Source organism: Pleurodeles waltl, chromosome 12 (genome assembly GCF_031143425.1).
Source record: "Pleurodeles waltl isolate 20211129_DDA chromosome 12, aPleWal1.hap1.20221129, whole genome shotgun sequence".
In the NCBI taxonomy this organism is placed as follows: Eukaryota; Metazoa; Chordata; class Amphibia; order Caudata; family Salamandridae; genus Pleurodeles; species Pleurodeles waltl.
In genome coordinates this window covers 247,972,038-247,998,398 of record NC_090451.1, presented here as the reverse complement: position 1 = coordinate 247,998,398, position 26,361 = coordinate 247,972,038, and the positions used below count along the sequence as shown (strand labels likewise).

Below are 26,361 nucleotides of genomic sequence, written 5' to 3'. Positions count from 1 at the left end.
ACCTGCTTCACTTTCATGAGTACTGGGGGAGCAAACGTGTAGGCAAAGGGGAGCATGGCCAACTGAATCAATCTCAGCCCACCTTGACCCACCAGTAATGCCTGTGGCTCTGCAGAAAAGGTCTACGGAAATACTCGTCCTGCAAGTCCAAGGAAACATCCAGGCTCCTGGATCCAGATTAGAGACAATCTGTGCAGCATGAGTATTTTGAACATGTCCTTCCACAAAAAAGGCATTCTTCGGATAAGTACCTTTGTTGTGTCTTCGAGTCTGGTACCCATTCAGTGGAACCCTGGAAACTCCTGCAAAAAGGCTGTAGAGTGCGCCTCCAAAAATTGCATTAGTGTGGGGGAAGGGAGGTGTGAGAAGGAAAAGAAAGCAAGGGTGCTGATCCTTTGAAGAGTCTGTGAGGCCAGTCTGTCTGATGAGATGGCTCTCCATCAGTAGAGGAAATGGTGGATCGTGCCCCCTACTTGCCTGGCATGAGTCATTGAGGCAAACTAAAGTAGATCCGTTGCAATTGCAGCTGGAAAAGATAAATTGGAAGACTGTTGTCCCTGCTGGTTTTCTGATTATGCCATGTCCCGGACCTTGAAAAGACTGGGATTACTGCTGTACAATCAGTTGGGAGGGCTGGTGCTGCCTGTAGGCTGATCGTCTAAAGTAATCCCTGAATTTTCTGAAATGGTGGAGGAAGAGCTTCATTGATATAAATAATCCCAGTTATTTTGCTGTGGTGTGACAGCCTTTCAACTGCTCTAGTATTGAATCCACCTTTTCTCTGAAGCCCATCAAAGGTTGTATCCAGTAAACATACTTGTGCATCATCGGAAAACCCAGTTTATCTCATTCAGACTTGCCTTTCAAGCATAGCATTGGTACCAGTAGTTCTGACAATGAAGTCAATAGTGTCCAGATCAGCCTGGAGCACATATATTTTCTGCACCCTGGCTGTCATGAATCATCTGGACTGAGGAGCTCTGAGACCACTATCAAGGTTTCCCTTACCTACCCATAATACATGTGAGCACAAGCCTCACAAGCAAATCATATTGATGAATTCCAGGGCCAGGCTAACTGATAGAAACAATCTCTTAATGAAAGCATCAGTTCCTTTGCATTTTCTGTCCAGGGAATTCAATTTGACACAATCAGGTTCTCTGGTGTAGATTGCTTAGTAAGAATAGCCAGAAGCAGGTCTTTGTCACTGAGCCACAGGTCAACTGATGCTAGGACATCAACACAGTCTGGACCATGTAGCCATAAGGGCATCAGTAAGGGGTTCAATAAATACCAGTAATGGCTTAGGTGAAGAAAGACATGGTGCAAGGATCTCAGTCAGAATGTTTGTTTTTGTTTCAGTGACAGACAACTACAGTGCCAGTGTCTCAGCTACCCTCTGAATTACCACTGCAAACAAGGTACTTCCTATCTGTTTCTGGTCTATGTTGCAATTCAAAATCGGTGTCAGGAAATGTACCTAGCTCATTGGCATTCTGCAGGTCTAAGTGCAGCTCATCATCCATGTGATGAAGGTGGAGAAATAGATACCCAATGTCATCATGGTCCCCATTGTGAGAAATTGGGTTGTTGGTTAATTTTGGTGTGAGCCTAGGTCACACAAAAGCCACAGTTCCTTGTGGGGTGAACCACAAAAGTCACAAAATTAACCTCTGCTTAACCATGGGTAGCTTGGCACGAAAAGCAGTCAGGCTTAACTTAGAGGCAACGTGTAAAGTAATTATGTATCACACGCCGTAACAAAGTGAAAATATAACACAAGAAAATTCCAACACCAATTTAGAAAAATAGAGTTAATGTTAATAAATTATTGAACACCAAAACTTCAAATATCCTAACAGTAGAACAAGAGGTGTGCATTTTTAAATTGATAGTATAAACGAGCTCCTTAAAGATCAAAGCGCTAACCGTAGTCATCTAGTCACACGAGACTGGGTCATAGTTGATTGGGCGTATTTCGGATAAAAGAGGAGAATTGGGGCCAGTCAGCGGTTACTTTCAGATTTGAAAGCAATTTTGAGAAAATATTTTCTGAAAGGGTAAAGGTCTGCGGGGTAGGGCTGCAGGAGGTGTTCAAGGAGGGAGCATTGCATTGGGGAGGCTTGGGTCAAAGCTGTGGTGAGGATTTCTACATTTGGACTTAATTTATTTTTCACAAGTCAAAAATCTCCAGTGGGACAGAGGGTTGTAGCCGAACACAATTCCAGGAGGGCAGATACCACTTTGACAAAGGACCCCTAAAAGGATTTGCTGCTGAGCAGAGCGTAGCTGGGGAAGCTGCATAGTCTATCCGACCAGCTGTGCATCTCAGGCAGATAGGCGAGAAGGCTGGTCCCAGTCTCCTCCTAGCACTCAGATTCGTTTTGGGCCAAAAACTTTTATGTCCTCAGTTTTGGTTTGGGGACATCTGGGCACCTTTAACACCACAACCAAGTGTTCAGGACTAATGGGACACCTCTTGGGGTGGTGCAAGACTCACTCAGACTGGGTCCAGGTATGGGTTCAAGATGGTGGGAGCCTCTTGTGTCCCTGTGGCTCTGAACAGGAGGCCAGCAAACTAGCCCTTGGAGTCTCTTTTGTGGTCTTGCAGTCAGCTCAAGATGCAGGGCTTGCCTCTGATGGTTCAAGGCAGGCTGTAGGCAACAATGCAGTCCGTCTGGGTGCAGCAAAGCAGTCTTGCAGAGTGCACAGCAGGTCAAAGTGTCAGGCAGTCCTCTGAGATTCCTTCCACAGGTCCAGGATTAAACTGAAGGGTGGTCTGAAGGTCCTATTTGTATACCCTGGTGCCCTTCTTCTGGAAAGTGGGAGATATTACTAGAAAGGTTGTTTCAAGTGCAGGGGATTTCCTGCCTCCCCTGCCCTGGCTCCAAGCCTGCTGCAGTGACATTGTGGAAGTGTTAAATCCTTTGTGAGAAGGCAGAGGACTCCCTTTTCAGTTGCAAGTGGGGCTGTGCTCAGTTCCACCCCCCATCCCGCTAGCCTATGTGTCACGGTTTACTCTTTGCTTACGGCTCGTGCCAACTGGAACTGCAGGATGGTCTCGATTCCTGTAGGTCCTGCCTTGACCAAGGTAAGGGCGGCCCTTTCTGGTAGCCACAGTGTTGCTGACAATGGGATGTCAAAAGGCAGTCTGTGCCCTCTAGAAGGAGTCCCAAAGGAAAAACCCAAAGGGAAAAAAAAACACTATGACTGGAACTCTGTGGAACAGAGAATAGGCACAAGAAAAAGGTAACTCTTCCAATAAAAACAAAACAATAACTGGAAAAAACTGGAACAAGAGAGGAAAAATGCTGGAGGAAAAACAACCGGAGCGTGATCACCGCCAAAGGAAGTGTTGCAGCGCAAGGAGAGCAAGAATCCCACTCCTTATATACCCTAAAACAGGAAGTGACATATAGGAAGGTAAAAGACGCCATGATGGATTGGGAAAAGACTACAGGAAAAAATAGATGAAGACGCCATTTTAGAAAAGGATCCTAATGCATGCAGGGAAAGAGGTAGAAGAAGGGCAGGCTGGGAGAAAGAAGAACATGGCTCTTATTTGGATGAATGAAGGAAAGAAGAAAAGGAAAAAGAAGAGAAAAAGAACAGGTAACACCAGGTGAGGGGTGGGGGGGGCCCACTTCTAATTTTGAGGGTGAGCCACGCCCTGAACTCGCCGAGGCCCAATGCCCAATCTATGGCCTTGTGCGAGATGAGGCCGGAAAAAGGGGCCATGGCAACCCCTGTGGCCAAGAAAACTACCCACGGCCCTGGCCGTGTCCTGAGCCGATCTTCCTGCTCAGGCAGCGGCGGACCGCAACGCGACAGTATGGCCCATTCTGGCACACCTAATCCCTCTATTGTGGGACTTTTTGGGAGGAATTTACAAAGTCTAATTGCCAGTTACACCCAGACATGTGACCCAAGACAGACTCCAGGCACAAGGCTAAGAGCAGGAAAATGCCAACTTTCTAAAAGTGGCATTTTTAAAATTGTAATAAAAGATCTGACTTTACCATTAAAGTGGATTTTTCATTACAATTTTATTGATATCAAACATGAACTTGACACCTGGTACCAATTAAAAGTTAGCACTTATGAAATGTAATAAGGAAACTCAATTGTATCCAAGGGAACAGGTAGGCCTCACAGTATTGAAAACTGAATTTAAGAGTTCTTCGCCACCAGGGCATGCAAAACTTGAATGTGCATGTCCAATCATTTAATTACAATGCATCCTGCCCAATTGGCTATGTAGTGCCTACTTTAAGGGTGAAGTATATTCAATAAAAGGCATGTTTAAGGCTTGGCAATGGGGCTATATTGCCAAATCGAATTGGCAGTTTAAAATTGACTTCAGGCTGCAGTGGCAGGCCTAGGACATTATGTTTTAAGGGGCTACTTAAGTGGGTGGCACAATAAGTGCTGAAGGCCCGCTAGTAGGATTAACATTTACATGCCCTGGATATATGATATACCACTTTAAAAGAGACTTACAAGTAAATTAAATATGTCAATTAGATGTAAGCCAATCAAACCATGTTTGGGAGAATGAGCAGAAGCACTTTACCACTGGTTAGCAGTGGCAAAGTACACAGAGTCCTAAGACCAACAAAAACGAATTTCAGCACAAAAAAGATGATAAGTAGATAAACTATTTGGATGGAAGACCACCCCAATGCTCACAGTTCTAACACCCATCATCATCAGATTTCTGATTGCATATAAGTGTGATAGTGGCAGGAAAGTAGAGTCATGCTGCATGACAACTGCATGAAAAAGGTAGTCATTTTGTAGCATAACATTGGTCTAGATTAGTTAGATGTCAACTTTGCGTCCAAAAACAACATCAGCACTATGACATTAATAACTGCTGGAGGAGTCAGGCTTGGCATTAGTGAAGCAGAAACTTGCATGGACATTGGCACCAGTGTGGAAATTTGTACCTCAGTCAGCAGGGCCCAGCACTAGGTCCCAAGGGAGCATACTGCATTGGAGTAGGCCCATAGGCAGTATTATAACTGGACATGTCTGCAGCTCCTGGGAAACAAAGTCAAGCAAGAGGGACTGGAAATCAGACTAAAATCTGGTGCATTTCCTCCTTGAAGGCAGCTATCAGCTGCAGAGTCAATGAAGACCCATGAAACGTAGGGCTCACCGAGACAATTGCAGAATCGGTTGAGATTCAGGGCACTTTGAAGGTGAAAGATTTATACCTTGATGCCCTTGCACCTTCTTGTCAGTTTTTGAGTGGAGTAACAGAAACTAATTCTACTTCATCTTCCTTTGCTTGTGCTTGAACTTTGATTTTGACTTAACAGAAACCTCAGAAATAGCTAATTCTGTGCAACTGTAAATGTTTCAGCCATTTCTACTGATAGTTTGTAGCCAATTGTGGATAGAAATTAATAAAAAAAGTAGATCTCTTGTGAGAACAGCTCAATGCCAGGACTGATAGTGGACCTGTCACTTGGAGCATCAGAATTCCAATGCTACGACCATGTCCTTTTTCCGTGTTTGGCGACATAGAGTTTCACCTCCCTTTCTCATATCATCTCCAGGTAAATGAGAACATCTTTGGGTCCTGTCAAGAGCCTAAGCACCAGACATGCTTTGTGAGGGTCCGTGACCGACATCTGCTTCCTGCAATCTTGGCACAGTTTGAAACCTGTTGTTTTTGGAGGTGACATTGTTCTCCTAGCATACTATTTGAGAATTTTGAAATCATCAGAAGGCCTACAAAGTTGAGGGTGTAACTCTAGATCTACTCCAGAAGGCATGAAAAGAAAGCAAATAATGTTAGTATGCAGGAGTGGTGTTTATATGTGGCATCGCTCCATCACTTCCAGGTGGGTACAGAGCCACCACAAGCCACACCACCTACCAGCACACCGCAGCACAACTTTCCAGATCCACTGTGGGACTATGAATTTTCTAAAGGTGAGAAATCTGAGGTGAGGAGTATCCAACAAATAAATATATATATGTGTGTGTGTGTGTGTATATATATATATATATATATATGTATACATATATATATATATATATATATGTGTGTATATACATATATGCACACAAAAAGTGCGCTTTCTGGACCAAGAGCTACCTTTCTGCTAAATTTGGTGTAATTCCGTCCAATAGTTCAGGCTGTAGTTGTATCCAAAATTTCGATGGGAATTAACATGGGAAACATACTTCTTTTAACCCCTCCCCCCTTTTACTCGGTGTCAGCTTGACAGATTGCCCTTGAGACATTCTATGCACAACAAAACCCTAGAGGACACTTTTGTTTTGAAAAGTTAATGAAATGCTTTTCCTATGGAAACTAGGTACTAACTATAACTACTATGTAACATATATATATATATATATATATATATATATATATATGCGTGTGTGTATACATATGCATATATGATACATATATATATATATATATATAAATGTATATATACAAGAAAGAAGTGACTTACATATATATACTCAGAAAACAACAAAAATATATTTCCAGCTTCCACCTTTCTCAGGTAGTACAAGATGCTGTGGCTACACACTTCTGTATTTTAAAAAAGCACCATAAGTGAAGATTCCATTTGGAATCTGGAATAAATGCAGTCCTGTGATATCATGAGATATACAGTAATCAATTAGTATTGGCAGTGATGTTCAGTCCATCTGGATGCAGTGATTTTAAATCAGTTTTCTCTGGAGTCTAGTAGATCTTCCTTTAAGACATCTTCCAGAGGGAAAATGTTCACATATGATAACAATTGGTCCACAAGGTTAAAATGATTGGCTACAGGCAGGTCGGGTTTCTTATTAATGATTGCTGATTTGTGGTTCCTGAATCATGTACCAAGGTCACTTACTGTTTACCCTAAATATTGTTTTTAAGAGCTTTGGCATTAGCACTGAATCATATAAATAATGCATGTTGGGCGACATGTAAGATCCTGTCTTAATCCATAGGTTCTTCTCGTAACAGAACTAGTTACTGATGATGTTTGTAAAAGGTACTCACATGTGATGCACCTTTTAGGGTCACAGCAATGAACCCCAGCATTTGTTACAGCTTGCTTGAGGTTAGCTCTCACAATACGAGATCGTAAATTTGGAGCCTCATGATAAGCAATGAGTGGGGCTTTTTGGGAAAATCTTTTGCAATTTTTCACAAGTGGATAGTAAGGGAAACAGTTTTTGCATTATATTTCTGTAGTTGGGAGCTGATGGATAATAGTCAACCACAAATGGGATTCTGTCACTTTTGTTTGTGCTGTTGAAATTCCAAATGCTTCCCAGGGTAACTCCAAAGACTTGTTAATTTGTTGCTGAATGTTTTTGCTGTAGCAAACCCCCCTTTTTTTCTCAGCCCCCATTTGATGGATCACCCCAAAATATTCCATTCACAAATGATGCAAAAAAGAGCACTTTAAAAAAAGTTTCCTGGAACGTTCCATTCACAAATGATGCAAAAAAGAGCACTTTAAAAAAAAGTTTCCTCGAGATTCCTCAAACAGTGCCAAAGTTATTGGCAACACAAAAAAATGCATGTGCGTGTGTATATATACTGTTGGACCTATCCCTTTTAGCAAGGACATCCCCATACTTTCTACCTCCTTCCCTCTATTTTTTCTGACTTCTTGCTGTTGGTTCTAGGACTCTGAGCACTTTATCACTGCTGATCAGTGCTAAAGTGCAGGTGCTCTCCTGTCTAAAGTTGGTATGATTGTCTTGCACCTAATTGGCACATCTAATTTACCTGTAAGTCCCTTGCACAGTGGCTTCCCTATACCTAAGGCCTGAAAAATAAATGGTACTAGTAGGCCTGCAGCGCTGCTTGCGCCGCCCACAGAAGTAGCCTTTCAGACTTGTCCCAGGCTTGCGCAGTTTACTGCCACAGGGGCCTGGCATCTAAATTTACATGGTAGGTATGGAACTCCCCTTTTACTACATGTAAGTCACCCCTAAGATAGGCCCTAGCTAGCCCTATGGGTAGGGTGCTATGTAAGTAGAGGGCAGGACATGTAACTGGTTGTGTGGCCTGTCCTATTAGTGACAAACAGCCTATTTGGTGTCTCACTGCTGTGAGTGCTGCCTTGCTCATAGGATTGCATTGGAAATGCCCTGCCTTATGTCTAGGGGGAATTTTCTGATGTATGAGGAGTAGCATAGGCCTGCTTGATATGGTTGCAATGGTAGTGAGAAATGCTGCTTACTGGTGTTGGTGTTTTCTGTGTTACCATTATAGAACTGCCACTTCTAGAAAGTGAGCATTTCTCTGTGCTTATGACTCTAGTGTTTTGCAGCTCGACTTCAATCGAAGTCTGGGGCAGAGTGACACCTGGGCTTTGTGCATACTTTTCAAACAGCCTGTACTCAGAGAGGGTGAGGGGTGTCAAAGAGGTGCATCTGCATATTGAATGGTCTTCCTGGGCTGAGGGAAGGGGATGCGGGGCACACCTACATTTGTAAAGGCTATGAGCTGGCCTCACACAAAGGGTTTGTTTACCCCCAACTGATGACTGGAGCCTGTGCTGGAGGGGAGAGAGGAAACTCCTACAACCAGTTGGAACTGGTTGGAACCTCTTCTCCCCCTCTTGTAAAAGTTGTGCAAAACTAAGTATAAGTACAGGAGGTTTTCCCCATGTTAAAGATACACTGAGACACTTTTGGACTATTAAATTGGGCAAAGAATGCTGCTGGAGGTACTCACCAGGAACCGCTTTGGACTACTGCTACTGTGCTGATCTGTGACCTGCTGGGTCGCTAGGAGGAACTGCCTGACTGCAACCCCTTGTGCCGGCCTGCTTGCTGGGTGCCTATGTCCCCTTCTGTGGTCTCCAGGGGCTGGGTGCTGTGGTCCCACACACCCTCAAGTTTTATTTCTTAAAGTGCTGAAAGGGCGCTTAACTTGAAATTTACCTAGCGTTGGAGGCACGAAGTGCTGGGTCCTCCTTGTGCTGGCCGGATCAGGAGCATTAGGAGAGCACTCCTGTTGACCCTGTGATTGGGGCCTGGACAGCACTGAAAATTGCTGTACCCAAATCGCATGGGGAGCTCTGCAAATTGTTTTTCCCCAAGCGCATAAAGAGCATTCGAAGGGCCCGCGTTCCGAGGACTTTGTGACCCGCCAGTTGAGGCGTGCTCGCAAAAGTCCCCCCAGGGCACTGGTACATTTACAGTAATGTCACTGGGGCACAAGCAGGAACTGCTTTTAGGGAAAAGGCAGTGCAGCAGCCCAGGCCGCACACTGAGCGAATCACCAGGAGGTGAGGACAACCGCGCTCTGCTCCCCCTGCCATGCTGTGCTAGTGTGCTACCGCCTGGGTTGGGCGAGACCCCATGGCCCCTAGCAAAAAGGCACCGGCAACAGCACATGGGTAGCTGGTGGGCGATGATTCGTCGGGGGACCATTCTAGGTCTCCTGTAGTGGACAGAAGGTGTGTGTGATTTCTTTCCCCATCCATCACAGTAGGATTCCCCCTGGTCATGGGGTCGAGGGCGCAGAAGCTGGACCATTTTGTGGGGCATACTAATCCCTCACAGGGCCACGTCCTGTTGAGGAAGATTCACGGCCTACTGGGGTTTCTGTTTGCCAGGGTTGCCCCCGGGAGAGTAGCAGGGCCATCTCTTCTACTGTACTGCATTTTGCAGTAATTGGAGCATGAGAGCCCCTGGATCGGACAGGGTGTATCTCTGTTTACCACCCATCGGATAGGGGATGCGCAGAGGTGCGATGTAATTCATGTAGAGGCCAAGGTTGTACTGACCCTAGCCCTTAATTTTTTTTTCCTTTGCTCCTTCACCCTACATATCTCTCATGTATTTCCAGACTTGGGTGAGTTTGTAACTTGTACTTCCAGGTTGTGGGGATGTGCCTATGTGCAGGATCTGCCGAGTATACAGTGAGAGTGGGGGTAATGCCTATTGAGACATGTGCCATATGGAAAGATATTCATGAGATGGTGCAATATGATAATGATCTGTGCTACTGATATGGTTTTAATGACTTGCCCTTGTGTTCTCTGATGTGCATTCTATGGGCATTTATGATGGTCTGTTTACTAGGGCATGTGCATTCTTGGTAAGGTGTTTACTGTGACCTTATGCGTTCATGATGATGTATATTTATGATAACATGGGCATTCTTTTAGCAAGGTTCACCTGACTACTGATTATGTTGCAGGATAACCAGTTACCTATGTGTTGTAAGTGACTGCTGCTGGCTTTTGCAGAGTAATAGTACTGTGTAATATTCTGACAACTGCTTGGGTAGCAGGGTTTTAATGGCATGTTGTGTTTGGTCTAGTGATGTTGTGTACAATACAGTTTATTTTTTATATAACTTGGTGTTGTGTTTCCTTTGTGGTGGGGATAGTGTGTCACGTGTGTTGTGTGCGTTATGCAAACATTTACACATTGCCTCTGGGATAGACTGCTCATGCCAAGCTACCAAGGGGGTGAGTGGGGGTTATCTTGTGTGTTTAACTCCCTCACCCTGACTAGAGTGGGTGGGTTCTGCCTGGCTTGGTTGAATACCCTACTCAACCAGAAACCCCATTACTAACATACACTTTATTATTTTTTATGAAAAAGGTAGAGTAAAAAAATAAGTTATTGAGTTATGGCTGTGGTTCAAATCTGCAAAACCATTGAGATTTGCAAGTTAAGGTGTGCAACACACAGAATGCATGCCTTAACTAATGTCACCTGCTGGGTTCACCTCTAATGTGATTACTTTGTCCACAGCCATTTGCAAATGAGAACTTTGTATATGATGGGCACCTGACTTGTGGCATGCATTATGCACATGTGGAGCTTACTGGGAGAGTTAAAGTGGCAGGAGAGGAGCCAACGTTCCTCTGTATAAAAAGGAGGGCCAGAAAAAGCACCATAGACTCATTGAGGGAGCATAAGCATCAATACACATAGGGTGTCACTAGAGGTTACAGGGCGTCCTTCTGGGATAAAAAACTGAAGGAGCAGCAGAGCCCTATCATGACGAAGCATTGACAGGAATATTATGGACCTGAACAGGAGATGAGAGAAATGTGGTTATGGTATCAAAGAGGAGTCATTTAGCCCAGCCATACTTTTTAAGTAGCGAGTTGAAAAATAAAGTGTGAATTACCACAAACAACTGACCCCACAAGATACATTAGGTATTTACACTACATCAAGAAACATATAAGTGACCGTATTGAAGACTACAGCCAAAAAGGACCCATACTAGTTATAAATGTGCTTAATTTAAATTTTATTTGTTAAAGTACTTAAATAAGTTAATTTTATACATAACTTTTAGTAACTTCTAATGCATAATAAATAAATGTAAACATTTTACTTTAAGATGATGTTAGTTTTTACCTTAATCTTTAGAAAAGAATTGTAATTTATTTTAATTTAACATACATACATTTTATTTTTTATTTTAAAATGTAGTTGAAAGTTCTCTGGACTCTTTCAAATATTCTACATTTCAAAGACATTTATAAAATTAATTTGCATCAAAATTGAATTTAAAAATATTTTAAATACTCTAACTTTTTAAATATCCCTTCATTATACCATAGCAGATTTTTGCCCCATTGTGGAAATCTTAACCAAGTGTGCAGAACATCAAATATAGTCATAAAACCAATACTAGTAGTAACTTTATATCTTATGTGATGTTTGCTGACTCCAATCCCTGTTTCAGAAAGTGGAGACATGTAAGTCTGGGTTTTAACTTTCTTTACACCAGCAAATGGTGAATAGCCAAGAGTAATAAAGGTACTCAAAAGTATGAGTAAATTTACACATGTAGATTTACTTACATGAAAAGTTATCTTTGTGAACAGACCCTAGTGTTTTTTAAGTGTGATGTAATTTAATAAGTCAATTAATGTATTTACTGTCACAATATTATTTTGCTATCTTCATTTCCCATAGTCAACAATTTATAAGACAATATTCAGAACAATAGATAGAACAATATTCAAAATCATCTAATGCAAATAATCCCTCAATAAACTTTGTATAAAATAAAAAATATAAAGATATAAAGAAACACATATTCTTAAATGTTCAAACTTACCCCAGCACCCTGTTCTATCCAATAGCTTAACCACCAGTTACTGAAGACAGAGATGCCAATCATTAACATGAAGAGTAAGATAACTGGGATTGCCACTATGTATCCTACGAAACAAAAACATGTTTATTAGTAATACATTGAAACTTTCTGCACAACATAAACACACATTGTTTACAAATGTTACCGTTCATTTATTTTTATTTTGCTGAAAAGTGTATGTGATTCATTTTGATGACTATGTTGAAGTAAGGTTAAAACAAAGTCATGGTACAATAATTAACACATAATTATATTGCAATCAAAATATTGACATGAATCTTTCCTTCTGACTACATTTTAAATTAGAAGTAAATGCTTACTTTTGTTGAAGCATAACATTTAAATTGACTATCTATTTACTTGCCAGAGCAGCCCTGTCCTGCCATTGTCCAGTCAGAAATAAAAGCTACCCTGCCTGTCCAAGAACAGTTAATGTTACCATGGTGAGAGGATTGTGCATAACATGATTGAGAATTGATCAATGTCATACGGTGTGTGGTATGGCATGTAGTTGGATACCCCAAAGAGTGCTGTTAGTGATGTGGGAAACAATGGTTGTTGGCTGAGGAAAATTATTCCAAGCAGACCTCACCTGCTCACTATTCTGGGCATTTAGAAGGCAGAATAGTCACATGGGCCACAACATGCATCCTGATATTAATAGCATTTTTGAATGTCTATGGAGGATTCCAGTTAGTAGGATGGCATGCATTGATTGGGAATACCACAGGAAACTTTATTTAGTTCAAATCCTCAGTGAAAGAGACAATTGAGGCAGATAGGATTTGAAGTAAAGTATACTTTAACATAAATCATCATCCATTTTGCCTCTAGTGGCTGTTCAAACAAACATGTTCACCTGTATATGATAGTAGGCAGTACCTCTCTGCATGATACCTGCCCTGGATTAAAGCTAACAGGTTATGTTTCCATTAGCCAAAAAACACATGTATATGCTTTAGAGCCTTACGCTTGGTTTAGTGTAACTTCTGCTTTCTAAATTTGTGGTCAACAGCAAATTTATATGCAAGAATGTAACATGCTTCAGTGCAGCTGTCCCGCTTGCAGGGTCTTGCAAAACCAAAATGCAGTATAACTCAAAGGCCTGCCTTGGGCTCACTAGCGTAAATAAAACATAATTTACAGGGTGCTGTGATGGAAAACTGAAGTGTATGGCATTCTGTGGAATTCCCTCCAAACTGCCTTATTTTATGTTTGCAGTTTGGCTAAAACTATTTCTGTTGTTCATCAACAGGCAATCAGTCACCAAGTGTAAAGTTTTTGCTACATTCCTTTACACTTGGGAACATTATCTGGATCTTCTAATTCCCATTAGCAGTTACTTGGTCAAATTATCCTTCTCTTCGCAAGGCGCATATAACAATAATCTGCCTTCCCAATCCAAACGCTCTTGTGCAAACAAAAGTAGAATTCAGATGTCTCTTCTATAGGCCAGACTGCCTGTAATTCTGATAGGCGGTTGCTAATAATTACAGTACAAATCTAAATGTTTTGTCAACATAGGGAACCCACCAAAACACTCACTTTCACTGTCAATAACAGGCTATTTAGCTTCTGTTTCTTACATTGCTGGAGCAGAAAAGACCAAAGGCTCATTATTTTCCAATTGCACCCCATTTTATGAGGAAAATGTTCAGTTTATACCTTCAAAAGTGTTACTTCTTGCACTCTTTCATAAGGAGGGTGTCCACCAAACTAGAGATTCACAAAAATGAAGTGGGTCAGAACTGACCCACACATCAATACCCAAAAACTTAATATCATGACATGAACGTTCTATTTATTAATACTACATCACTAAGACCCTTACAGGCATGCAGGCCCACTGGAGAAGCTTTAATACATCCTAAAATGTTTTGCGGATCCCCTAGCATAAACCAATATCCTTGGAGATAGAATTTTGATCTTTCAATGAATTTGATCCAGCTGTCCATAGAACCCCCCAGATACCCATTATACATGCACCTTCCTAAAACAGCATTACTTAAAGACCCTATAGTGCTTCATCACTGACAAGCAAGTCATAACTTTAGAAATCCAACTAGCATACAGACATTATACAAAAGATACATTGTGAACAGAGGGATCTTTTCATGTCTTTCTGTTTCTGATACTTTTCATGTCTTTCTATTTCTGATAGAGTGTACACATTTAGGAAGGAGCTGGATTTACAACTACAATGGTAAATACAAAATAGCCTTAACGTGGGTTAAAATATCGCTGGCGCAGATGAAAGCAACTATCAGGGTGGTAAAAGCTCTCTTTAGTTGGTGTATTAGCACAGAAACACATGGATAATCTCCAGCTGTTGAGTAACCCAGAAGACACCAAAGCCAGGCAGAGTGTCAAATCAATTTTTCTTGCCAGACTTTGATTCCCCTGTAAAACAAAAAGCATAGACTAGGAACTAAAGGTTTTTCTAAGACTGTCTCTTCATCACCAGTTACACATTGTTTACATGGTGTTAACTTCCATATTGGATTTTTCTAAACGGCTATTTCAAGGTCAATCTAACTTTCTTATAACAGATCTTATGTGAGAACATAAAAGCAAAGCTCACCATCTGTCAACCATAGATCAGATTGACATTATTTCCCCCTTTTCTCTTTACTTAGTCCTAAGCTCGACCTGATTAAGAAGACACTGTTTAGGTGTTCAGTATGACACATGTTAGTATATAACAGTCACTTATATCCCCTTGTCATTGAATAATACTCTAACATGCCTTTTATGATCACCTATTCTCAAGGCATTTGACAACTCAAACACTATTGCTTCTTCATCCAGTCCTGTAACTCTAGCACCAATAAGAATCCCAAATCCATTAGGACTTTCTTGCCAACAATACCGAACAGCAGTTTGTCCAAATCTGTCCCAATGACCTAAATCTGTATGGGTTCAACCCCCAACTATCAATCAATGCCAAGTCACTCAGATTCACCCCGAACACCAATGTTTCACATACTAAGAAGTCCAAGAAGGGATGGTAGCGTGTACACATAATAATTGCAGAAAATAATTGCAGAACATTCATGCAGACCCTTGTGCTATCACTCCTGAATAGAGGCTGCCTTCTCTTCCGAAGACACCACTATGACTCACCTGTAAGGTATATACCGCATGCTACAGTGCCCCAACTCAAAGACATAAAAACATAACACTCCAACCTTGATGGATCTTTTAGCTGCCCCTGTAAGCTTGAATCATTTTCAAAACTGTCTGCATTATGTACAAAGGTACAAAGAATGACACCCTTGTCTTTATGCCTGGTAAACTAACTGTCTACAGTGGATCTCAGCAACACAAACCTACTGCCTGAGCATCACTGGACTGGAGAACAAGATATGTACATTTGATTAAAACAGAAACAAATGCTCGCCTGTCTATGGGCCTTGGATCTGGAATATCACCCCTTTAACCCCCAGAAGTGCCCATCCCTCCTACAATTCAAGAAAGAGCTAAAGACTCCGCTCTTCAAACAACACAGCACATTGACACCATAGAAAGTTCTTCTTCCTAACGTCTTCATCAGCATTCTTCCTCCTCTCATTTCAGTGTAACCAGTCTTGAATCATAGTCTTTGCCTATGTCCCATACAGTACTTATTGCCCTGTTCTAGGTTTCCACTTTACAAATACTCACATACATGCATAAACTTACATTGGATTCCACCTTTCAAAAAATACCCTCCAGAAGAAACTCTTTTTCAAATTTGGTGGCACAGTGAGAGAACTTACTGCTTAGGGTAAACTGCAGCCTAGATACCTATCAACAATTCAGTAAATTAATTAAACCCTAAAAGTTGAGCCTGGCAATCCAACTTGTTTGTCCGAGATAGTAGCTTTAGAGACTCCATCCCAGTTATTTTGGTGGGATGTAACACCGTAAAAAATATAAAAACTGAAGTACTCAATTAATAATAGCCTTCTTTTTATTTCAGGATATTGAGGAAATACACAGATGATTAATTTCCTCATTGACTCCAAGGCTGAAAAGGCGTTCATCATACACCAAGGTACACTAACAAAATTTCAAGCAATAAACCTTTTACACAAAAAAGATAACATGAACAATACCCCCTCACTTTGTCCATAATAACAGATTTTAGTTGTCCACTAAAAGAATTTTCTACACTTAGGGTCCGATTCACAAAGGTAAACTTACACATTTGTCCACCTTGTGGTGGCTTTTTATTGACATAATAGAAGAACCATTCTGAGCATTTGAAATGATGGTCCTTCTACTATATCTGTATTGCTACTTATGTAATAGAAAAAACTGTTAACTGCAAAACAAACAGCCATCCTTCTATTATATGTAGCATTAATCAGACTTAACTGTGTTGGTGACTGGGGTTACACTACACTACAGTAGGAGAAGGGGATCAATTAAGGATACAAAATCCCTTATTGCATGGATTTCTGGGGCCTGCTGGGTATATTGGGGTGGAGTGAGTAACCCTCAAATTGTTTAGGGTCAGCTGACTTTGAAGGGGTTACCCAAGAATACACTACACTTTAAAAACAATTCACTCACACCACTAAATAACAAAACACAGATGTAAACTGAACTAAGGCATGCATTTCAGTCAGATCTTAGTGCAACCAAGTTAAAAAGTCAGGAAACACATTTCGCTTACCTCCTGCTGCTTTAATGTAATGATGATAGGTCTGCGCTGAAACAGACCCTTCTTGCATCTCCTCTTTCAAAACAAGCTGATTTTCAAATGCTTTGAAACAAAAAACACTATTTATTATTTCAATGTACTGTGTAATTCCATTTATTATTTCTGTTCTCAAACCAAATACACACATGAAGAGACCAAATGCATACAAACTAAACAAAAATAATTATCTGTTAATTTTAATTGTGTAATTTAAATACAACTCAGAAAAACTATTTACATTTGCCTTCAGTTTATTTTACAAAGGTTTTAAATGTGCCTCTCCACTGAGATACAAGCAGTATTTGTGGTAATATGTAAGCCCAATACATCTGCATGTAGATAGTGAGGAATCTCTGCTGCTTCACGTATTCCTTCACTTTATACATATGGATTTGTGACTTTCCTTTTGTGTTTAGCACTGAAACCTCTGAGGCCCTCTTAAATAAGCATCAGAAACATATGTGTTGTTTTCAAATAGTGCCCCTTCTGCCTTTTATTATTACTATTTCTATTGTGGTGGCAACTTGTGAGGAATAACAGGCTTAAATACACATAGTTCTGCACGTAAAACCACAGTTAAGAAATTATCCTACATTCAATATCAATATGGATCAAGTAAATTCATTTTTGTGCCTGCAAGAGGTAAAATAATTAAGCAATACAAGTGGTCCAAGCGGATGTTTAGGCTTCTTTCAGGTAATGAAAGAGGGACCTGCCAGGAGCTGAATGAATGAGACCCATAAGTGAATTGTTTATTACATACACTATAAGCCAAGCTTGCTGCATCTACCTCTCTGTGTGCACCATGGAATCTGCCAGTTGCTCTTTGGGCAGTTAGTAGGCTTGAAACCAGGAAAGAGTTCAGTTCTATGCATTATTGGGTATTTTTGCGCAAAGGACTTTGGAAATCTTCCAGCAACGGGGCAATTTCGTAGGGTGAAAAATATATCATTGTGTCATATGTAAAGGTTGAGTTTGTTGTGGGAATTTGTTTTGGGTGAATTGTCATTAGCATTAAACGTATGGCATTGGTTTTCACCCTTCACAAATCTCTGTTAGGAACATTGTTCATGTGAACCAGCTTTGAACATTGAGGGGAAGGAAGAAGCTCTACTCATAGAACCAAACTATGGGCCAGATTTACAAAACATTTTTCCAGTCGCAAACAACCTGAGTCACAGAATCGGGCTGTTTATGAGCAGAAAAATGCTTTTTTATGATGTTCAAAATGTGATTTGGTAACTTGTTCTGGAATCACAATTTGCATTTGTGACTTGTTGTTTGGAAGCAACGTGTTTTGGGCGTCCCTTCTGAATAGGCATGTTATGTATTGCTGTTTTGTGACCAAATTCAGGTTGCAAAATAGTAATACTTTTCCACCATTTAAAAAAGTGGTGATAACCCATCGCAAATGGGAAGGGGTCTGTTTGAATGTTGAAAAATGAAAATTAAATCTTTCATTTTTTTAAAACAAATGCCATTTTCCTTTAAGGAAAACTGGCTGTATTTAAAAAATAAGATTGCTTTGTTTAAAAACAGTCACAGACATGGTGGCTTGCTGACTCTAGCAGTCCACCATCGCTGTGGTGGCAGCAAATCCTAGTGAGTTGCAAATTGTGGCCTATCTCATTAATATGTATGCGGTAGGCCTATTTGCAACCCATTAGGAATCGCTAATGAAACTAAAAAAAATCAAAATAGGAATAGCTATTTCCTAATTGTGATTCAAAGGAAATCGCAATTAGGAATTCCTAATCTTTGTACATCTGGTCCTAAATCTCAGGTTTGTACAACCCACTGCCTTTTATTCCCAAGGACAAAGGCATCTCCATATCACTACTAGAGATGTGATCAACTAAGAGGTGACTATTGCTTGCAAGTAGCTTGTACACTGGAGTCACCTGATCTCGTACTAGAGAAATCCTCTGTATCCCATGGGATTGCAGTGCTGTTGTGCTGTGAGTGTTGGGTAGAGTATAACAATCTATGTGGCCAGCACTTTATGGAGAGTGAAATTGAGTCCTACGAACGTTTAATAAAGAGTTCAAACTTCTAACACACATTCAGCAGGTAATCAACAACTAGTAGTAGGATGACTGTAACAGGAACAAGTCTCTGATTCAACTGCTCAAGACCGGCTTGATGCATCTTGAGTACTACAAATTCCTTGCTTGAACTACCAATCGAAACAGTCAACAAGCATTCAAATTGTGAGCTGATTCCTTCAATGCGTTTCTATGTTACAGACTTTGAGCTCAATTCACAGGTAATATACATAATATATATTTCTATATTTACTCATGTGAATCGGGTCCTCAGGGTTCATCTGCGCACATCAACCTGATGCCTGGACCTTTCTACAGCATCAAACCAATTTTACACTGCTCAACAGCCTCCAGTATGGATTTGATCTGGTAACTCACATGAGCTACTTTAATTCTTTGCCAATGGTGTTTTGATGCATCAGCATTCAGCTCAAGAAAATCTCACCATTTCTGATACACAATAAGTTCAACAACAGCTCAAAGTGGCTGTTTCCTTGTTTTATTATCCACTTACTCTTTAGCTTGTTAAGGGACCATTTATCTGATTGTGCTCTTTAATTCACGAAGGAAGGCAATTTTCCATGATTAATAACTATTGAGTCCCTCTTTTAAGTTGGTTCTACTCTTGAATATATATTTTTATCTTTCATTGAAACATGCTTATGGCCAACAAGTTATTTATGTTTTGTCTGAGGTGAGGCAAAAGGAATACAGCTCACATCAAGGCTTAACTCTTACTCCCCGTGGATCTATGGACCAGCTCCTTACGCATATGTAATCATTAATCCAAGATGGATTGTGTAATGCTGATAACCACACCAGCAGCGGCTTACGCAGATCACAAGGAATGGGGCAGTTGAGGGGATGGGGTCAAATGAGCAAGTTACTTACTTTCGGTAACGCTTTTTCTGGTGGATACACTAGCTACCTGTGGATTCCTCACCTAATGAATTCTCCCCATGCACAGCCTTCGACGGAAACTTCTTTCCATCTCTGCACGTCGGCGAGGACGTCACAATTGCCCGACTCCACGCGGCTCCGCCTGACGTCATCATGGCAATAAGAGGCCCTCGCCGGAGTGCTAACGTCAGTTTACACCATTTTTGACGTGCCTTTGAGACGAATAGGTAAAAATATTGACATTCCAAACACCTCATATCTATATCCAAGAAACCTTTATAGAAAAGGCAAAAGCCAATAATAATAGCAACACCAATACACATTCGTAAAAGTTCTGCACAATCATGAATAAATGCCAAAACATATAAATATAAACATATATACAAATATATATATAAATGCATAACCTCATAATGCAGAAAGAATAAAATATACATGTACACACCCAAGGAAATCTTGCATGACCAGACAGACAACGGGGAGGCGGGAGGGACCGTGAGGAATCCACAGGTAGCTAGTGTATCCACCAGAAAAAGCGTTACCAAAGGTAAGTAACTTGCTCTTCTGATGGATACAACTACCTGTGGATTCCTCACCTAATGAATAGAGTCCCAAAGCAGTACCACCTCGGAGGTGGGCGTCCATCTGGTCATATCAAGAACGACTGCAGTACAAACTGTGCAAAATGGCCATCCCTCCTCACCTCCGAGTCCAAGCAATAATGCTTTACAAAGGTGTGGAGGGATGACCAAGTCGCGGCCTTACAAATGTCTGCCACTGGAACACATCTAGCCAGGGCTGATGTAGTCGATTTAGCCCTGGTGGAATGGGCTCTTATCCCCTCAGGAGGATCTTTCTTCGCCAATGAATAACGTATCTTAATACAAAGAACGACCCACCTGGATAGCTTTTGTTTGTGGACGGCCTTTCCTCTCCTCTTCCCGACGTATCCGACAAAGAGTTGGTCGTCCAAGCAGAACTCTCTCGTTCTGTCTACGAAAAAGCTGAGAGCCCTCCTTGGGTCCAGTTGATGGAGCCTCTCCTCCTCCTTAGATGGATGCGGAGGAGGGTAGAATGTCGAGAGAGTGATGGACTGTCCCAAATGAAATGGAGTCACTACCTTGGGGAGGAAAGCCGCCCTGGTCCTCAGTACCACTTTGTCCTTATGAAAGGTTGTAAAAGGTGGGTGAACAGAAAGAGATTGAAGCTCACTCACACGCCTAGCAGATGTGATGGACGTCAGAAACACAGTCTTTAGAGCTAAAAACCTTAAAGGGCAAGAATGAAGTGGCTCAAAAGGGGAGCCCATCAAAAAGGTTAAAACCAGATTTAGATCCCACTGGGGCATGAGAAACGGAGTGGGGTGAAACCTATTGGTAAGCCCCTTCAAAAACCTTAACACTAAAGGGGATTTGAACAAAGAGGATTGATCAGGAAGACATAAGAAGGACGAAAGGGCCGAAAGCTAGCCTTTGACAGTGGCCACAGCGCAACCTCGCTGCGTCAATGACAAAGCAAACATCAATATGTCTGACAGATGGGCACTTAAGGAATTAATTTGTCTCTCTCCACACCAATGAACAAATTTAGCCCATCTGCCCCCATAGACAGACTTGGCAGTGTGTCGCCGGGCCGATAAAATAACATCCACCACATTCGATGGGAGAGAAAAAGAACTCAGGTTGCCCCGTTCAATCTCCAGGCATGAAGGTGCAAGCTCTTGAGGTGGGGGTGGCGAATCTCCTCAGGACTCGAGGAATTAAGGGTATGGGGGAAATGCGTAAAGCAACTGGCTGTCCCAGGACATCTGAAACGCATCCCCCAACAATCCCTGCATCGGATACTGAAGGCTGCAGAACGACAGGCAGTGCGTGTTCTCCCGAATGGCAAATAGGTCTATCTGGGGAAAACCCCACATCCGAAAGATGTAAAGAACCAGATCCAGATGAAGACGCCACTTGTGATCGTCTGAGAAGAGTCGACTGAGACTGTCAGCATGCACGTTTTGAACCCCGGACAGATGGTTTGCTATTACGCAAACCCGATGGTCCTGTGCCCAGGACCAGAGCAGCAGAGCCTCTCTGCAGAGAAGATACAACCCTACTCCTCCCTGCTTGTTGATGTACCACATCGCGGTCATATTATCCTTCAAGACCTGAACCGACCGGCTATGAAGGGAAGGGAGGAAGGCCTTGAGGGCCAAACGTATCGCCCGCAATTCCAGCAGGTTTATATGAAACACCTGCTCCACTGGAGACCAACGACCTTTGATCTCCAGGTCCCCCAGATGAGCTCCCCACCCCAAAGTGGAGGCATCTGTTATCACTGTGGTCACTAGAGGTGGCAACGAGAACCGATTTCCTTGAGACAGGTTGCCGACCGCAGCCCCCTATTGAAGATCCACTGCAGTGTCTCTGGAGATCCTTATCGACTCCTTGAGATCCCCTTTGTGCTGAAAACACTGCATGCGGAGACACCACTGAAGAGCCCTCATGTGCCAGCGTGCATGAGTGACCAACAGAATGCAAGAAGCGAACAAACCGAGCAAATGAAGGACCTTGAGGACTGGAACAACCGCTCCTTCTTGAAACATTGGAATCAACGCCTGAATGTTCTGAATCCGCTGTGGCGGAGGTAAGGCCTGATTCAATGTAGTATGCAGTACTGCCCCTATGAACAGAAGGCGTTGAGAGGGCTCCAGGTGAGACTTGGGCACATTTATCGAAAAGCCCAGACTGAACAACAACTGGGTTGCCATCTGCAGATGATGCAGCACAAGCTCCGGAGACTTGGCTTTGATCAACCAATCGGCCAGGTAAGGGATTACTGCTATTCCCTTCCTCCTGAGGGCTGCTGCAAAAACCACCATCACCTTCGTGAAGACCCGAGGTGCGGAAGTAAGACCAAAAGGAAGGACAGCAAACTGGTAGTGTTGCGACCCTACCACAAAACGGAAATACTTCCAGTGTGACTTGAGAATGGGAATATGGAAATAAGCATCCTCTAAGTCGACAGGCACCATCCAATCCTCCTTGTTCAACGCCATAAGTACCTGTGCTAGAGTCAACATTTTGAATTTCTCCTGTTTGAGGAACCAATTCAAAATCCTCAGGTCCAGGATAGGCCTCAAACGACCATCCTTTTTGGGGATCAGAAAGTACCTTGAATAACATCCCGGACCCCTCTCCTGCTCGGGAACCAACTCTACTGCACCTTTTGACAATAGGGACAGAACCTCCTTTTCTAACAACAGGAGATGATCTTCTGAACAAAAGGAAGGACCGGGAGGGAAGGGAGGAGGAATCTCCAAAAAAGGGAAGGGCATAGCCTTTCTTTACCACACTGATGACCCAGGAATCGGATGTTATTGACTCCCACATGGGAAGAAAAAGAGACAACCTTCCCCCTACCGGAGAGACATGGGACGCGATGGTTAGAGGACTAGGGCTGCTTCCCCTGTTGCATCCCCCCTGAGGAAGAGGAAGAGGAATGGTGCTGCTGTTGGGTGGCCCCTCTAGTGCGGACTCTACCCCGCCCCCTAAATGATCTATAAGGGAGGCTTGAAGACTGTTGGCCTGCCTGCTGCGAACTCCCACGAAAGGAGGCCCCTTCTCCAAAAACTTGCAGCTGCCTAAAGTACCTAAAAGGGGTCAAAACAGCCTGCAGGCCCAAGGATTTCTCAGTGGCCCTACACTCCTTAAAGCGCTCCAACGCAGAGTCAGCTTTAGTGGCAAACAATTTAGCTCCATCAACAGGCAAGTCTAGAAGCGTGGCTTGAACATCCGGTGAGAACCCAGATGTGCGCAACCAAGCATGACGCCTGGTGGCGATGGAGGTTCCCATGGCTCTAGCAACAGAGTCCGTGGTGTCAAGTCCCGACTGTATGACCTGCGTTGCCGCTGACTGGGCATCCGAGAGGAGTCCATGCAAGTCTTAGGGCATGTCAGGCAACGCTGCCTTTGCTGCATCCATTATTGCGTAAATGTATCTGCCTAGGATACACGTAGCATTAGCTGATTTCAATGCCATGCTGCAGGAGGAGAAAACCTTCTTGGCCGACTGCTCCATGCGTTTGGACTCCCTGTCAGATGGTACACCAGGGAAGGAGCCAGGAGCAGACAGTGACAAACAGGACGCCTGCATGACCAGACTATCTGGAGACGGATGTTTCGGAAGAAATTCAGGGTCTCCAGGCGCTGACCTATACCGTCTGGCCACCGACCTGCTGACGAAGAAACCGGCTTCTTCTAAACCTCTCCTATGGGATCCATGAGAGCTTCATTAAATGGTAACAACGGATCTGCAATGGCCATGGCAGGATGAAGCACCTCAGTCAGGATATTGGTTTTAACCTGTGCCATCTGAAGGGGGAGTTCCAGGAAATCAGCAACCTTCCTGATGACAGAATGGAACGAGGCTGCTTCCTCAGTATATGCCCCTGGCCAGGCCAAATCCCACTCCGGGGAAGTATCCAGTCCACTGGCCGTGTCCAACCCCTGAAACTCACTTTGGGGCTCAGCAATCTCCCCTTCCTCAAGGAGCTGCCTCTGGTACTCTCTCTCCTCCAACAACCTGAGGGTCTTTCTCCTGGACTACAATTTGGCCTCCAGTCCCGGCGTCGGCAAAGAGTGTACTGATGTCGGAGAGTGGCGCCGAGAAGGCGTCATCACAGGATCTCCGGACCCCTTGGGTGCTGGAGATGGATCCATCGGCGCCGTGGTTCCTCGACCTCCACCCATCGACGCCATTCGGCTTCGGGACTCCTCCATCTCAGCGGACACCGGCGTCGAAGGCCTCTCTCCGACGTCGACGGCTGCACTGCCGGAACCGTTGCCAGGCTAGTGTCTCCTGCCGGACAGAATGGTCTGTACAGAGCCAGAGCGCCTAAGTTAAATGCCAAGGGACCAGTGGGGCCAGCCGGCGCACCACCTCCTGGTGCCATGTTCTGAAATATAGTAAACATGGCATTAAGAAATGCCGCCGGATCCGTCCCTGGAGCAGGGAAGGCAGGATATTCTTGAAGAGCCGGAGCCAGACTAGAATCCTGAGCGCCTGGATGCACCGGAGAGGAATGATGACTCTGAGGCTCCACCACCTCAAAGACCGACAGCTCCGGAGAAGATTGTGGAGTCAAAGGAGACACCGTCGGGCTGACCTCCCAGGACTTACGGCGTCGGGGAGACGGAGACCTCGAATTCGACCGGCTTCCTCTGGATTGACGCCGGGAGTCACGATGGCGCTGCTTCTTGTGACTCGACTTTCCCAACAAAGATCTATGGTGCCTTCTTTTCTCTTTCTTAGCTTTTGCTAAAAACAATTTAGCCTCACGTTCCTTCAAAGCTTTAGGGTTCATTTTTTGGCATGAACCACACTCCTGGACGTCGTGGTCTGAGCTCAGGTGCCATAGACAGTCGTTATGCGGGTCAGTAACCGACATTCGACCTCCGCATTCCCTACAAGGCTTGAACCCTGACTTCTTCGGGGCTGACAACTAAAAAAAAAACATAAAGTATCCCTTCTGAACAGCAAACGATACAGGTAGCTGGAAAAGAAACCGTTATCGAAGGCACGGAAAAAAGGGAACTGACGTCAGGACGCCGGCGAGGGCCTCTTATTGCCACGATGACGTCAGGCAGAGCTGCGTGGAGTCGGACAATTGTGACGTCCTTGCCGACGTGCAGAGCTGGAACGAAGTTTCCGTTGAGTGCTGCGCATGGGGAGAATTCATTCAGTGAGGAATCCACAGGCAGTTGTATCCATCAGAAAAAAAAAATAACAACAGTTTTTAAAAACTAACCTCTTTCCATTGCCGTCATCTCCTGCCACCTATCTCCTCTTCTTCTAATGTCCCAGCATTTACTGGGACACCAGCACAGGCTGCCCAGCAATCCTGCTACTGCTTTCATGCTACACATAGCATGAGAGCAGCGTCAGGATTGGTCTGAGGTGCTTGGATTGCTGCTCAGACACAACCCTAGGGTCTGTGCAATTTCTCCACACCGGCAGTTCAACAGAGCCGGGCTGGAAAAACTTAAGTGTGCATGTGTGTTTGGCTGGCCTGAGACGGCTGGCGAAATACACATACGCACTTAGTTGCAATCTCTCCTCATCCCACCTTCTGTTCCTCAGCCCACCCCTCCCTGGACATGATGCTGGCTGAGCCAGCAGCTGAAAGATAACGCAATAATCAAATATTGTTTTATCTTTCAGCTCCTGGCTTAGCGTAGGGAGGAAACGTTCCTTCACCATTGCAAAGGAGCCGCCCCTGACCACATTCTTATATAATACTAATGCAGTGGAAAAATAGAACGATTGTCTTCTCCTTTGTAAAACACCCTGAAGACCTTGGCTGCTTGAATATACAATTCTATAAAATCCAACTGCAAAGGCTGCCTCTTCTTACGTCTAATGGAATTATATGGAGTAAATATACAAAATAAACATCTTATCAACGTTCGTAAATGGGTCTGTTCCCATGAAACCAATGACGATTTTAAGTATCCCTTTAGTCCTTTATTTGAAACACATCACAAAAATATTTTTATAGGTAACATTTACAACTTTCCAATGTTTCCAACTTGCCTTTTACAATCGGGTTCCTGGGGGTTTTG

The 26,361-nt window shown here is 43.2% G+C and overlaps 1 protein-coding gene across 1 annotated transcript in view; it reads right to left on the bottom strand.

Annotated features, from left to right (window-relative positions):
* The window catches only part of ABCC12 (ATP binding cassette subfamily C member 12), a 599,698-nt gene that overhangs the window by 322,248 nt on the left and 251,089 nt on the right, over positions 1 to 26,361 (bottom strand). Inside the window, exons 18-19 of the mRNA XM_069217731.1 lie at positions 16,779 to 16,868; positions 12,080 to 12,183 (exon numbers count right to left, since the gene is read on the bottom strand). Of these exons, the coding sequence (XP_069073832.1) occupies positions 12,080 to 12,183; positions 16,779 to 16,868 (194 nt within the window). The remainder of the gene's footprint in view (positions 1 to 12,079; positions 12,184 to 16,778; positions 16,869 to 26,361) is intronic.